This window comes from Danio rerio, chromosome 1 (assembly GCF_049306965.1).
Source record: "Danio rerio strain Tuebingen ecotype United States chromosome 1, GRCz12tu, whole genome shotgun sequence".
In the NCBI taxonomy this organism is placed as follows: Eukaryota; Metazoa; Chordata; class Actinopteri; order Cypriniformes; family Danionidae; genus Danio; species Danio rerio.
Genome location: NC_133176.1, coordinates 9,101,292 through 9,116,285, shown reverse-complemented (window position 1 = coordinate 9,116,285; position 14,994 = coordinate 9,101,292). Strand labels below are relative to the sequence as shown.

The 14,994-nt window shown below is 36.3% G+C and overlaps 1 protein-coding gene across 1 annotated transcript; it reads right to left on the bottom strand.

Moving 5' to 3' along the window:
* Window positions 1-10,950: 10,950 nt before the first annotated feature.
* en1b (engrailed homeobox 1b) lies at window positions 10,951-14,994 on the bottom strand. Its single transcript, NM_001013498.2, is given in 2 exon segments — window positions 10,951-11,746; window positions 14,214-14,994. Coding segments are annotated over 2 exon segments (825 nt in total). The 5' UTR covers window positions 14,719-14,994; the 3' UTR covers window positions 10,951-11,426.

Genomic DNA, 14,994 nt, shown 5'->3' with positions numbered 1-14,994 from the left:
TGCCACTAGCTTTTTATTACACAGCAAAAATATCTGTTTATTAACAGTTTTAGTATTTTGTGATTCACAGGTGTTTTCCATATATTTATGGTTGTGAATTGCATTATGGGATGTTGATCTCTGCTCTATTGACTTTTGATGTTGAAATTTAACTGTACAGTTTAGCAGTGACTTGTAAGTAGTTTGAAATTATAAGAAATAATGGTGACGCAATGGCGCAGTAGGAAGTGCTGTCGCCTCACAGAAAGAAGGTCGCTGGTTCAAGCGTTGGCTGGGTCAGTTGGCATTTCTTTGTGGAGTTTGCGTCTTTTCCCTGTGTTTGTGTGTGTTTCCTCTAGGTGCCCACAGTCATAAGACATGCACTGTACGTATCTGCAGTGTATGAGTTTGAATGAGAGTGTTTGAGTGTTTCCCAGTGATGGGTTGCAGCTGGAAGGGCATCCACTGCGTAAAACATATGCTGGATAAGTTGGCAGTTCATTCCGCTGTGGCGACCCCAGATTAATAAAGAGACTTAGCTGAAAAGAAAATTAATTAATGAATAAGAAATATTGCATAGAGAAAAAATTGTGGCGTCACGGTGGCGCAGTGGGTAGCAAAATCGCCTCACAACAGGAAGGCCGCTGGTTCGAGCCCTGGCTGGGACAGTTGGCATTTCAAGAAATATGTCTGAAAATGTACTGGCAGTTTATTACAAGGTTTTTGTAACGTAATACACAACACAACCCAGACAATGCATCACTTAACTATAAAAAATGTTCATAATGTCACTATTTACAACTTTTCAAGGTTAAAAGTTGTTGGAGAAAAGGTCAAGGTCCATTAATACAATTTAAAAGCATAAATAAAACAAAAAAAACATGAATCAGAAAATACGGAACACTACTATGATATTTCTTACCGTGTATATTTGAGTGTACTTCCATTATATGATAACATTCCTAAAATTTCATGACTGAAAATTGTCTGTAACTAGTATCAACCACAGGCCTCTTTCAAATGAAGAAACTGCCAGCACAGCACAATTTATCCGCTTCTGAAAATTAGTCAGGACTACAGGTGTCTCAAACAGCAGCACCTGTTGTCATGGGACAGATCAGCCTGCGATTCCGATAAACCCTGATGCATTCCAGCGCATTAACCGTCTTTACGCTCGTCCAGCCATCCCACCCTGATCCCAACACAAACTTCCTGAACATCCATAAGATGATTTACTCACATGGAACAGTTGTTGCTGTAATGCGTGAGTGTGTGTGTGTTTTTCTGGCCAGACACATAGAGAGCTTATACACAAGACAAAAAAAGAGGAATGGGAGAGCAGCTTTCGGACCACACATATCGGGGGCTGTGTAAAAGGCCTTCTTCATGCTCAATGCTGTGCGGCTGCCGCAGAAATCACTCAGTGTCTTGAGCTGCTCCTGACGTCTGAAAGAGTGAGACAATGAGTGAATAAATGAGTGAGAGTCGGTGAGTGAGTCAGTGAGTGAGTTAGTGAGTGAATGTGAGATTCAGTGAGTGAAGCTTTTGTTCCCACGTTCGCAACACTAACCTCCTCATCTTTTACTGATACTGAGAGGATGTCCTTTATAATTGGTGAATATGACAGCAGCCTTACTAGCTGCGAAGTACGTGTTAGCCCCACACAATGTTATCTATTATGTTGTATGTGTGTGTGTGTGAGGAAGTGAATGAGTCAAGTGGAGGTGGTGTGGTTTATTGGTTCTGAAATAGATTGCCGAATCAGTTGAACAATCTTTGACTTTTTTAAAAGTTGAAATATTTTAATATTAAAAAAAAAAAAATTACATTCACTTCCAATGAATGTGATGCATCTTTGTATTAAAATAGTTTATTTCCTTCCAAAATAAACAAAAATGGTTTAAAAATTATTTAATTCATTCCTTTTCCTTCGACTTAGTCCCTTAAACAATCAGGGGTCGCCACAGCAGAATGAATCACCAACTTATCCAACATATGTTTTACTCATCTGATGCCCTTCCAGCTGCAACCCAGTACTGGGAAACACCCATACATACTCATTCACACACTCTGTGGGGGGAACCGGAGCACCCAGAGGAAACCCACACAAATACGGGGAGAACATGCAAACTCCACATTAATGCAAATTAACCCAGCTGGGACTCAACCAGTGATCTTCTTGCTGTGAGGTGACAGTGCTAACCACTGAGCCACAGTGTCGCCCCTAATTACAAACTTTTGATACATAATGCATTACTTCTAACTATTATTAACCATATGGTAAAGTGTAGCCATGCATATTTGAAACGTATACACATAATGCGTTCTCTTCATTTTGTGTCATTAATGTATTTAATTATTTGGCTATTTTTCTCTTTGTCTACCTTTAGTTCGTTCATTCATTTATTCAGTGAATAGTAAACATCTGTCAGCTCTAATGCTGGAGGGATGCTTTTCAAAATAATTATACACAAATACATTGATACATAATAAATAACATGAACACACAGTACCGGTCAAAAGTTTGGGGTCAGTAGGATTTTTAAATGTTTTAAAATAAGATCATCCTGCTTACAAATGCTGCATTTATTTAATCAGAAATACAGTAAAAAATTGTAAAATTGTGAAATGTTATTGTACTTTTAAGTAATGTTCAAAAGTAGTTTATAATTTAATTTAATAATTTATTCCAGTGATTTTAAAGATGAATTTTCAGCTTCATTAGTCCAGGCTTGATCCTTTAGAAATCACTCTAATATTACTACTACTACTACTACTACTATTATTATTATTATTATTATTATTATTATTATTATTATTATTAATGGTAATAGTAGTAAATTGACTGACTGGAGTAAAGTATTAATTTAATTTGAAACTACATACAATAAGAAAGCAGTTGTTTAAAATTGTAATAAATATTTAACAATTTAATAAACATTTAATAAACATTCAATTTAATAAATGCCGCCTTGATGAACAAAATCATTTTCTTTAAAAAAAAAAAAAATGACCCCAAACTTTTGACCGGTTGTGTAGTTTTGCAAAGACATCAAGTAACACATTGTTACTTCATTGTTACTAAGTAAAATCACTTTTATAAGACAGTTGTATGAACAAAAATTGCATGTTGGTCTGTTTGTAAAAGTTATTTTATTGTTATCACCATTCAGAATTCAAACTTTTGTTCTAATTAAATGAAATCATCTTAAGGATGAATTTCCACACTTTTCTCCTCTTCTGTCGGCTTTACACTTCAGCTGTAAAGTTGATGCCGCCCCCTGACCCATACCGACCCTCCAGTTTATATTCCTGCGGGTGAAAGCCGACGCTGCAGACCACCCCTCCTGTACAGTACTCCATCAGTCCCTGGTACATATTAATGTTATTTTCGGGTCATTTAACTTTGCAGTGCAGGAGGGCTAGGGGCTGACGCAAAACCGTAAATCATGGAGCTGTGGAACAGGCTGGTGCCATAACAGATTATCATATGGATTTTAGGTGAGGTTAAAGTATAGTTCCTGAACTGGACCTTATTTGGTAATAATACAGGCACATGCAGATGCGTTGACAGGGATGTTTCAGCACTGACACATATATAATATATTAACAGGCTTATCTCTTTATATCCGTTTAAAAAAAAAATAACAAACTTTACCATTTTAAATTGCAAACATCCTTTTTTTAAGCAATTAAAATGACCCTTTATATGATGTCAACTATTAAATTGCATTATTTGAATAGAAATGAAATTTCCTTGCTGAGACAGAACAATAGGCTGCCAAATTTGTCACTGATCTGTAGCCATCACATACTGTATGAAGAGAGAGAGTGGAAAATGTTGTGGTTTTGCTCTTATTGCTCAAATTAACAGAGATGCAATGTCTTATTTTATCATCCTAAAAATGCTTTTTGTTGCAACACTTATAAACTGCCATTATTCAATTCATAAATGACAATTAATGACAAACCAATCTGATTACATTTGTTCAGTCATACATCGTTTTAAGGGTTATACTTCTTAACTGAAAACAGCAGTTTTAATTTTGTGGCTTGTATTTGTGGTTAGTTTAGTGAAATAAGTTTTGTAAGGAGGCCCTTTTCGGATTAATTCTCAGGGTAAAGTAGAATTAATATTATCAGTGATTCCTTTTTAATTTAAACATGACCAATAAAATTATACAATCAAAGTATTAGAATAGTCATGCATTTATATTCTTAAACCATTTGTTTCTTTTGACAACTTTGTTTAATTGAATTAAAATTTGATTTTCTATAACAATTTATTTTTATCAAAACGTGGAAATAGTTTAACCATGGCCTTGGCATGCTTTCGATTAATAAACAATATAGTTGCTATTTTTAACACTTTTAACGCATTGGTTCTAAAAAAAGAAGACATTTGTTTTTGGGGTTAGAGACAAGTTTAAAATAACCTTAAATGAGTAAAGAATAGGCCTGGCTAACTAGGCCAAACATGTTTTCAAGTAATAAAAGCAATACGATTTCTGATAATCTGTTCTTTAAGAATAGTTGATCTTAAAAATTCTCCTTTAGTATAATCTCCTATTCAAAGGCGTTTTGTTCTAATATTCCGCTTCTTCACTGACGCTCTGCGGTAATGCTCGCTTCTCGGATCCTGTCTCCTCAAAGGTGGGACGATCGTTCATTTTCTCTCGCGGGGAATGACATCACGGCCCGCGCAGAGCCGCTGTGACAGCCGTGTGCTAATTGAATATGACGAACTGTTCTCCGGCTCACCTCTCGCCACCTCGGGACTCCAGAGCCAGCGATGAGAGACCGAGAAGGAGATTTCGCGATTTCTCCGCCTTTTGAAGTGCAAGGCCGACGGTGAAAACATAGCCGCTAATGCTAGCGCGTATCGTGGAAGGCCTTGTCTGTCTGTCTGCGTCTGCTGGAGACGGTAAAGTAATACCACATGTGAGAGGCACGCGGAGTGAAGAGCCTCTTGACCACCCATCGCATATGATGATACCAGGTGTCCCGCGCTTTGTTCTCTTTGTGCGTGTACCTTCGTTATATAAAAAAGCGGCCTGACAGGGATGGGCTCTGAAAATCTGCACAGCAGATGCCATTGTGAACGGGGTGAACACCCACTGTTGTCCCACGATAGGACCCCTTCTGTTTGTAATTAGAATTCTCGTCAACTTTTCTTCTTTTCATATATGGGTCAATGACGTGACACTTTGTCCGAGTATATTAAGTCTTTCGAAAATAGGCTACTTAAAAAATAGCCTAAGAAATAAAGTCAATTAATTACAGGTGATATTGATTATATTAAGATTTTGTGGGGAGAGATAACTGTCCGGCGAGCAATATTAATTTGCAATGGCAAAAAATTAAGTTTGTCATTGTCACATGACACTGGCACTGTCATTAAGCATTGCTTGTTTTAATTTGATTATTTTTTTAACCTACTAATCCTAATAACAATGGAGTGTTAAGAAATCATTTTTTTAAAAACTGTTTTAATCCTCTAATTGCAAAGCGATGTAACAAGACAACAATACGAATTTTGAGAACATAATGTGACTGCCTCATAACTCAAGGGTCTGTCTGTGTGAAAACTGGAAATTAGAGTCTAGTAACTTCATCAAATCTACGCAGTTAGCTAAACTCAGATTGTTGAAGTTTTGTATTGTTTATTTGTTTAAGTTTAAAAATGCCTGTATACTAAAGAAATAACATTATGATTAGGCCTAAATTACTTTCATGTATTTGTCAGACATTATTTATTTAATTGATTCATTTTAATAACTAAACAATTAGGCCTAATTTAAAAAAAATAATAAAAGCCTAATAATTTTGAAACTTTTTTGACTGATTGGCTGTGCCTCGAGCTACGTGAATTTGACCGCTATTTGTACAAATATTATTTTTTCTAAATTTTATCGTTTTGATATCCTTGATGATTGACGTGTGAAAACTCCCTTTAAAATCATATGCAACAAATACAAAGTTGTACCAAAACCAGAACTTTTTCGATTGCTGTGGTTTATGCTCATACTCCTCTTTTGCAAAGCCTCCAGCAGTGCGTTTATGTCTGACTTTGTGCAGCTGACCAACTGGGGTGGGGGGGAATGAAGGTACTTGGATGTATCCACCATGTAATGTTCATTTATCTGCTCCCACATTTGTGGCTGCTCTCCCAGTGGTCCTAATGCCTACACTGGCGCATTGGGAGGTTTCAGCATTCAATACCATTCTTTGTTGAGTCGCCCCACCAGTATTGCCTCTGTATACATTTGTCACACATTTCAACAGCAAAAACTGAAGTGATGTGGACCTTGAAGGAAGGGGGAACAGGTTTAGAATAGGACTGTGCATTTGCTTGACCTTAAATCACCTTTTACACTGAATGGGAAATAGTTTCCCATTAAAAAAAAAAAAAAAAAAACTTCAAGCATTGTACAATCTCTAAAGTGTTTAATTGTATAAGTTTCCAGTGCAAGTGTCACTGATATCATACTTTCCCAGAAAACCAAACTGATTACTTCACGCATGGCTAAATTCCATGGGGGATTATTTTTAAGTTAAGCATTGATGCAGTCGCAGTTTGTGATTGCAGCGTGCGCACAACACAATCACATGTTCTCTGTGTACAAGCACACTGCAGTGGCGTCGAGGCTGTAGTGTTGTGACGCGAATAGCCCCTGAACCGCTGGCCCCCACCCACAGCGTGTTCTAATAGGATTACCAATCACTTAGCTCCTATATTTGCATCCTTTAGTCCTATTCAGGGTCACTGGCCTCTTCCGCTGTTCTTTGATCAATGATGCACGATGCCTCTGGTCAGCGAGGGCACACACCGAGACAACCAAGCGAGGCTGTGAAATTTGTGCCGGCGATGCAGCAAGCTTTTCCAGTCTTCAACCCTAGTGCCATGGCCTTCGCCTTTTCTATTGCTTTCTCTGTGCACTTGCCATTTCGCAACGCATTTTCAATTCACTTTGAAAATAGTCTGTCGTTCTCTTAGAGAACCTTAAGTTTCTAGTTGCAACTACTCTGCTAAATAATCTCAGTAGTTTTATATTGTATTGCTTTCATTTGCATAGATATTAAATACATGATGGTGCATGCTAGCTGTAGGGCAGAGTGTGGGCTATTGAGCACGCGCTGATCTCAGCTGCCTTTTGTTTTTAGCTAAGCACCTGCTGAACGAAGCACGGCGGTTTTGTCCCTTTTTTGATGCGGCATTTATATATATTTACAAGGTGATGAAAAACCGACATTGAGTAGGTTCGTTATATACGGTAATTTTTCTAATTGGCCCACATCAGCAAAATGTGGGAAAAAAATATGAGCATTGCGAACCTAGACGCCTAAACCACAAAAAAAAAAAAACGATTGTAAATAATAACTTATTGCAATACAATTTTATTATTAATAACTAGTAATAATAACAAATTTTGAACACCAATTTATTTTTATGGCTTAGTCTGCCTTTTGTTGCTCTTGAAATGCGTTTTACTCTATTGGCTCTTTATTTTAAATATCATTAAAAGTTCTTACAAAAACCTAGTGATGCAAGTTTATTGTTTAAACAATTGCATAATATTATACTATTTGAATGATGTGTCAAAGACTTTAACTCCAGTTTATTATACGAAAGCATTTAGCAAATTAATGCGTTTAAAATATTTGATGAAATGCCAAGCCTTCAAAATAAACAAGTAAATAAACAAATAAATAAAATAAAGCCTAACAGTAAAATAGACAACTGTCTATTGTGCGTAATATCTACGCGACTGTAGCTGGGCCTTGCCATGTTTTTGTGTGTGTGTGTGTGTGTGTGTGTGTGAGAGAGAGAGAAATAAAACAAATTTTACACATAATATCTCGCATGTTATGATTTCATTTGCCATAGCCTACGTTTAAAGACATGGACTTCGTTTGTTCTTTAAATTCAATATAAAAGCGCTTTCATACCATCTTACTACATGTACAGAAAAAACACGAGGGATTGGTTCGTCCATACGAAGCAAATTAATTTCAAATAATGAATGCTGCTCTAAATGTAATGAAATAATTCCATCGTTCTATTGTGTTTAATAAGTAATGTCAATCGGTTTATGGCAATTAATATTTAATGTACAGGTGTTTTTGAAATGGTTCTCTGTGTTATTTGTGGGTGCGTTAATTAAATTCGCTAAATGCAGCAGTTCCATTAACAGCAGAATAATTAACCAATATAAGCCGCCTGCGGGCTTCTGTGTTTGGAAAACCCCTCGTATTCCACTGTGGATGGCTAAATATTTATTAAATCAACAAATTCCTTTCTTAAAATAAGGATTTGATGATATTTTTATGTAGTCTATTATATTGAAAGTCTTTTAGTTATTGTTATTCTCTGTATAGTTATAATAGCAGTTATAAAATGTAGTATCCTAAAACGGAATAACACTGCGTAATAACAATTAAAATGTAATACCAACGCAAATTTACTGTCATTGCGCTTCTTTACACTAGCCTACTTATCCGTCCTTATATTCTGTAATTTAGTTTAGTTTTAATGCCGCTATAACACACACACACACTGACCTTTAAGTTTGTCACCATCATAAACACATTAATGTCAATAAGCGTGTGTTTCCATTTGTATTTTATAATGACCTATAATAACAGCTTCATATTAAAGAACTGTTTACAGTCGTGCAAAAACAATTGACCAGCAATTTCATGCAGAAAATTGGGAATTCCACACGATTTGTGTCAGTACGTCTGCAACATCTCATAATGACTCATCGTCTAAACTAAATCCAAGCAGCACCAGCAGAACACCAGTTCAAAAAGCGTACAAAAAGCTTTTGGTATGACACAAAGATAAACTCAAACGAAAAAAATATGACAAAAACAATTCATCTTTTACGAACTACTGACAACATTCTAAAATAATTTATTCTGACCAATAAATAATGATGCATCTGAATTGACTTGCCCTGTTTAGAGACATTTCTAAGTCAAAACATTGTCTTTATAGAATTGCGAGGCCTGGTGAACTAGCAAATAGTTGTTGTTTTTTTCATAAATGCGAAGAAAGCGTTATAAACGGCCTATTGTAGTTGTTTCGTTTACAATGTATTATTGTTTATTCTAGGGAATGGGCCCCATTAACGTCTCTTCTCAATAATACATGTATACTAGTCAATTTTACTTCAGGATTTTGTGAATTACATCTTAAGATAAGCTTGTAGAAATTCGTCCCTTGATAAATTGCTGTATTCTGTAAAAAAAATCCTGGTTGCCTTTAATTTTTAAGCTGAATTAAATTAACCTTATGAGTCCATTGAACTTATATCATGTTAAACTGACTTAAAACAGCTTGCGTAACTTAATTAAAATAAAATTAAGTTAGAACATGATTAAATTACTTTAATAAGTTACAATAACCTAAAAACAATTTTCTGTCAGGACTAATTATTTATATATTTTTAAACTTTATAAAAATGCGTGTACATTGAACTTAATGCATTATCCGAAAAATAAGAGAGGCTATAAACCATTGCAGTAATATATATTTTCTATTCCCTCTGTTAGTTTAAATGATTGTCCGCAATTGTTAACGATTTGCATTGGTCTTTATTTTAATAATCGCATATGTTTTACATAAAGACAAATATATAATTATTACTCACGCAAATAATTAAATATCAGCATTGACGGCTCAATGACCGGCAGCTTCTTCTATTACGCTAAATTTTCACAACAGATACTTCATTGCTGTCAAAACGTTTACTATTTTGATAAGCATGGCTTCCCTGCTGCTTCGCGTTAACACAATGCGTAAATTGTTCAGAGAGAATGTAGTGTTTTGAAACATGCATGATTTTGTTTTGACTGCTCAACTTGACCTTTTAACCTCGAGTTTCCCGATTCAGTTCTTTGATCCCTAGACTCCTGCACACCGCCACGCAAAGACACTTCTATCCGCAGCCAATCGAGCGCTGCTTTGCTGCACTGCTGATGTGATCGCAAGAATTCAGATATGTGACGGCAACATGAGAAAAATATTTTTATGGTTTGCAATCGACATCCAAACAGTTTATTAAAAATTATTTGCGGTCAAACATGAGATACGTCGATGCGAATTCTGATAGTTGACTAAAATCGAGTCCTGCAAATATGGAGATTAATGCATGTGACACTAGGCCTTAACACGCATACACACGCGCGCGAAAAATATATTATCTAAGATGTTTTTCCATAGGGTTAAATATTACTCATCTTAATTAGTAGATATTGCATCGTCTTATATTTCAATAAGCCTGGCATGTTTGCAGAGCACAATGTGTTTGGCAATACCGCAGAATTTAGCTTCATAATTTAGATACATAATGTGTCCGATCATCTTGCCTATGACAACAAAATACTTTTCAAAACAGTTTCATTTTAAAAGTGTGTGTGTGTGTGTGTGTGTGTGTGTGTGTGTGTGTGTGTGTGTGTGTGTGTGTGCGCGCGTGTGTGCGTGCATGCGTGGAAAAATAAAATACACTGCAGGCCAAGATAGTATTTTGGAAATATTACAATTAAATTTGTTAATTAAATAGTTAATTAAACTTTTCGTCCTTAATACATCATGAATTTATATATTACTTTATTCATTTTGGAAATGATAACAATTATAATGAGAACGTTTTTAAAAGTTACACACTCGGAAAAAATGCACACTTCCCTTGCTTTATATTAAATGCCAAACTTAGCCTTAAAATAGACTCCTAGAAAGGATCTCAAATCATAAAACTACTTAACATTGGACTATACGTAAAACATTATTGTTGCAATGTATTCCACTACCTTATTTAAAAAAATAGAGTAGCGCAGAAAAGTAATAAATTGTGATGCATTTATTTAAAAAATCTCTTACGGTCATGTGTCATTTGTTATATGTTAAAAAGCTGCAGATTGTGTAATTGTGGGTCTGTAGACTAGAAAAAGAAAAAAAGCAATGGCACATTCTACCTTTTTATTTCAGACAACATAATCTGAACATATTAAAATCTTTGGCTTGAAGCGTTGGTTCAGTCACGCATTTGAAGAACTGTGAGATAAGGGATTTAAGAGACAGGGCTATCACAAAAACTAACAAGCCTGACACTTAGGCCTACTGGAACGGTGAGCAACCACATTGGGAAAGGAGAAGAAACGTTAGAAATATTCAGCAAGTAAGGAGCAATATAGACATCCCCTTACCTGGAATTAAATATACACATCTTACAGTTTTGGCTATATATAAATTTTCATAGTGTTCGTATTTAGATGCATGTCCATATAGTGTTTGATAAACAGAAATTTGTTTAAATATCGCATCTTCGTTTCGCAGAATTCGAAGACATTTCCTTTTCATTTGATTCATAAAAAATATGAAAAATCACTTCTGTCGGGGTCAGCGTCCATGACCTTCTTAAAACACAGGAGCCGGGCCATTTTTATTCGCTATCTTCTTTTTCGTCTTGAACTGTGGTTGTGGAATGGTTGTAGAGTCCTTGAGCCATGAGCTGAAGAGCAAGGCCGTTCTTATAGCCAGAAGCCTTTTTGATTTTGGCCCTCTTATTCTGGAACCAGATTTTTATTTGCGACTCATTGAGGTTGAGTTCCTGGGCCAGAGACTGTCTTCGCTGCTCCGTAATGTACCGATTCGCCTGAAACTCGGCTTTAAGTCTCTGCAGCTGTTCAGCCGTGAAAGCAGTTCTCGGTCGCTTGTCTTCCTTTTCGCTTTTCTTCTTTTTCAATTTTCGTGTCCTTGGGCCTAGTGTAGAAACAACAATAAAACGAAGACATAAATATCACAAAGCAGAATGAACACTACACACCCATACCTGACAGAAAATACCTCGGTAGGTGAGTGAAACGATTGATGCCGTGTTAACATAAGGGCCTACCTGACATTTCAGGACAAGCTATTTTAGCCGCACTCTCTTTAGAAACGTCGATAAAAAATTCATACTGCAGTTCATTATGCAGCGCTCTCTATTTCATTGCTGAATAAACAATAGGTGTTTGCAATGACCTCGGCTGACATGTACATGTGTAATTGCCAAAAAGGCGGGGAAGGAAAATGTTGCTGAATTAATAGAGTCAGTCATGTTTCTAAACAGCAAACTACATTATTTGTGACCTTTAAATGTGTTGTAAATTAAACAGATATTTAATCATAAACAATATGCAGGCATGCGATAAAGCTAGCATGTAGGCCTCAGTCCTCGGTTGTCAGAAAGGCTTTCACCCGCAGATCAGAGCTGTAAAGCCGAGGCAGTCTTTGAGCAAGTCTGCTTATTACAAAAGCTATTCATCATATAATTTTTTAGGTTGCAATAAATGAATGGAGTGGAGAAAGAATAACGTTAAGCATAATTTTCTTTTATAACACTACTTATTTTCTTGGAATACTGTAGCCTAATAAAACTAAACGACAACATGTCGACACATTAGCAGTTCTCCATGTGTATTACAACAATGGCACATCGAATTCGAAATGGCGTTGTTATTGTCGGTCACACAGAAAATTTAATCGATAGGTAATCAGTTTTTAAGTTCTGATGTCCCTCTCTTAAACTGACTATTGGGTATAAACATATTTCTATGCTTTAAATAAATAAAACGTTTTAATATGCAAGCCACTATTTGTTTTGATTTGAAAGATACATAATGCAATAATGCACAAAATAATACTTAAAAATAAATAAGATATCTATGTACTGAAAAGAAGTTATATTATAATTGTATTTTTGTATTATAAAAAAATATTTTACATAGACAATATTGCATTTGTAAGATGTGTTATTGTTCTACATATTTCCTTTTAATGTTTATGAAAAATTCAGCGCCTATATGCAAGCTCATCCATGCACAGTAGTGCAATTTAAAGAAATAAAAGACCTGCTTACAGGATATTATGCAAAGTAAATATCACCACGCATATGTGATATAACACGCACGTCAAGAAAACAATTTCCTGCATTAGCAATCAACTACTGAACAGAACCCATAGTCTTTCCTTCAGGAAACTGCACTGGGATGATCAAAATTCTGCTTGCCGTCTGTGAAAGTCCAGTGTCTGATAGCTCAATCAGTAAGTCAATCAGTGAAGTCAATCAAAGCATCTTTTCCAACAGCCCAGTTGACTTTGTGTCAGGTATGCACTGTAAAATGTTTCGTCGGATAGTCTCAAATTTTAATTCGTGTGTTATCATCGAAACGATCTGGTTTTTAGATAACACAGATAATTTAAAATCTCTGATATCAAATTATTACATTGGGCTTAAGTGTCAAGAGCAGGTAGAAATAAAATAACTAGAGATAGAAACTGAACACGTTTCAGGTACAGCCTGACTAGCATATTAAGGAGATTCAAAACACCAGATAATTTATCTTTTTATCTGATCCTAAACTGGTTTGGCAAAAACCAGTGTTTTTTTAAACACACTTTGAACACTATTATGTGCATGTAAACGAATTTCCTAAAATCAAAAGTTAACTACAAATAAGGCTATCAGCATTAGGTCATCGTGGATTTAACAAACGTTTCAAAACAAACTTGCCCTGGCACTTTGCCGCTTTTTCTTTTGGCTATAATGTACTTACACAATAAACTCAAATTCTTTCACATTAACACATTAAACCCATGTGGTCACAGACAAAGAATAATTAAATGTTATTTAAGATGTTACTCATCATAACTTATAATAGCACCAATAACGACCATAATATGCAGGCACATTGTGTTAAGCAATAATTTTACAAATTAACAAATATTTGTATTCCTATAATTATTACAGCCTGCATACCCTACTACTCGGCTATTGTTAATTTTGGTTGTTTGTTTTAGCCTAAAGTATCACTATTTTGTTTAGAAAATGCTAGAATGTTGTACAGCAATCAAAATTAGATAGTTTTTTTTACGTTTTGAATGCATCAACTCGCTTTACATGTTTATGCCGTCAACACACGTGAACAAAACGTGTTTCTAGTTTGGTTTAAGGCCTAGGCTAAGTGGCAATTGTTCGCTCATACCGCAAAACAACACAAGAGTGTTGAATAGAAGTGAAAGCTTCGGACTCTCCGTAAAACGAGTGAAATTACTATAACACACAGTGTCCGACAAATAGAACAAAGTCACAATCCACTGAGCCTAAAAAAATTAACAAAGTTTTACGCGTGCATAGTCTATCGCTGTTCGTGAATCATACTGTGCAATTAAGAAACTAGCGCCTTACCAGATGAAGGTCTGTCCGAGTACCTGGTGCAGTACACCCACGCAGGCCATAGTAAAGGCTGTGATTCTTTAGCTGGCGGAGTTCCCCCGTTGGCGTTCACCATCATTATCGACGGCGTATTCTCCCCGTTCCTTGCTGCGGTAGATCCATTTCCTTCGAAATGCTTTACCGAGGACTGCTTTGAGGATGGCGAAGACGACGAGGACGAAGAAGTGCTGTCACTACTGCAGTTTGAATCCTGGCAAAGACTGCTATTATGCGACGGCCTTATTACCATTGGGTTAACATTCTCCCTACCCGACGTTTGCGCCCGATCCCTACTCCCAGGATCTTTCTTGCAGCCGAAATCTGGCCTTAAAATATTGTCGATGAAAAAGTTCGTGGTTCTGTGGGCTTGCTGCGCAGCCTGGTGAGGTAAAATCGGAGGAGATGGTATATTGGGTGAGAGCGAGACGCTCTCAGACTCAGTCGAATCACGACTATTTTGATCCTTTTGCTCGTCCATGACAGCTGGATCGTGGTCTGCACACCAAAATTCCACTTGTTGCAATGAACAGTATCCGGATAACAACAAACAAGAATGCAGTCTATAGTGTTAAATTAAAGGTATACGAAATACCTTAAAAGAAGCGACTGTCATAGCATCGGAATGCTTTCCGCGATCAAGGCGTTTCAAGTGTCAAAACACACCCGTTATTCATGTCAGACAATACATCGCGCGATGCTCCGCAGTCCCTGACTCGCTGCCCCGTGTGACAGCTCGCGCTTAACAAACTCTTTC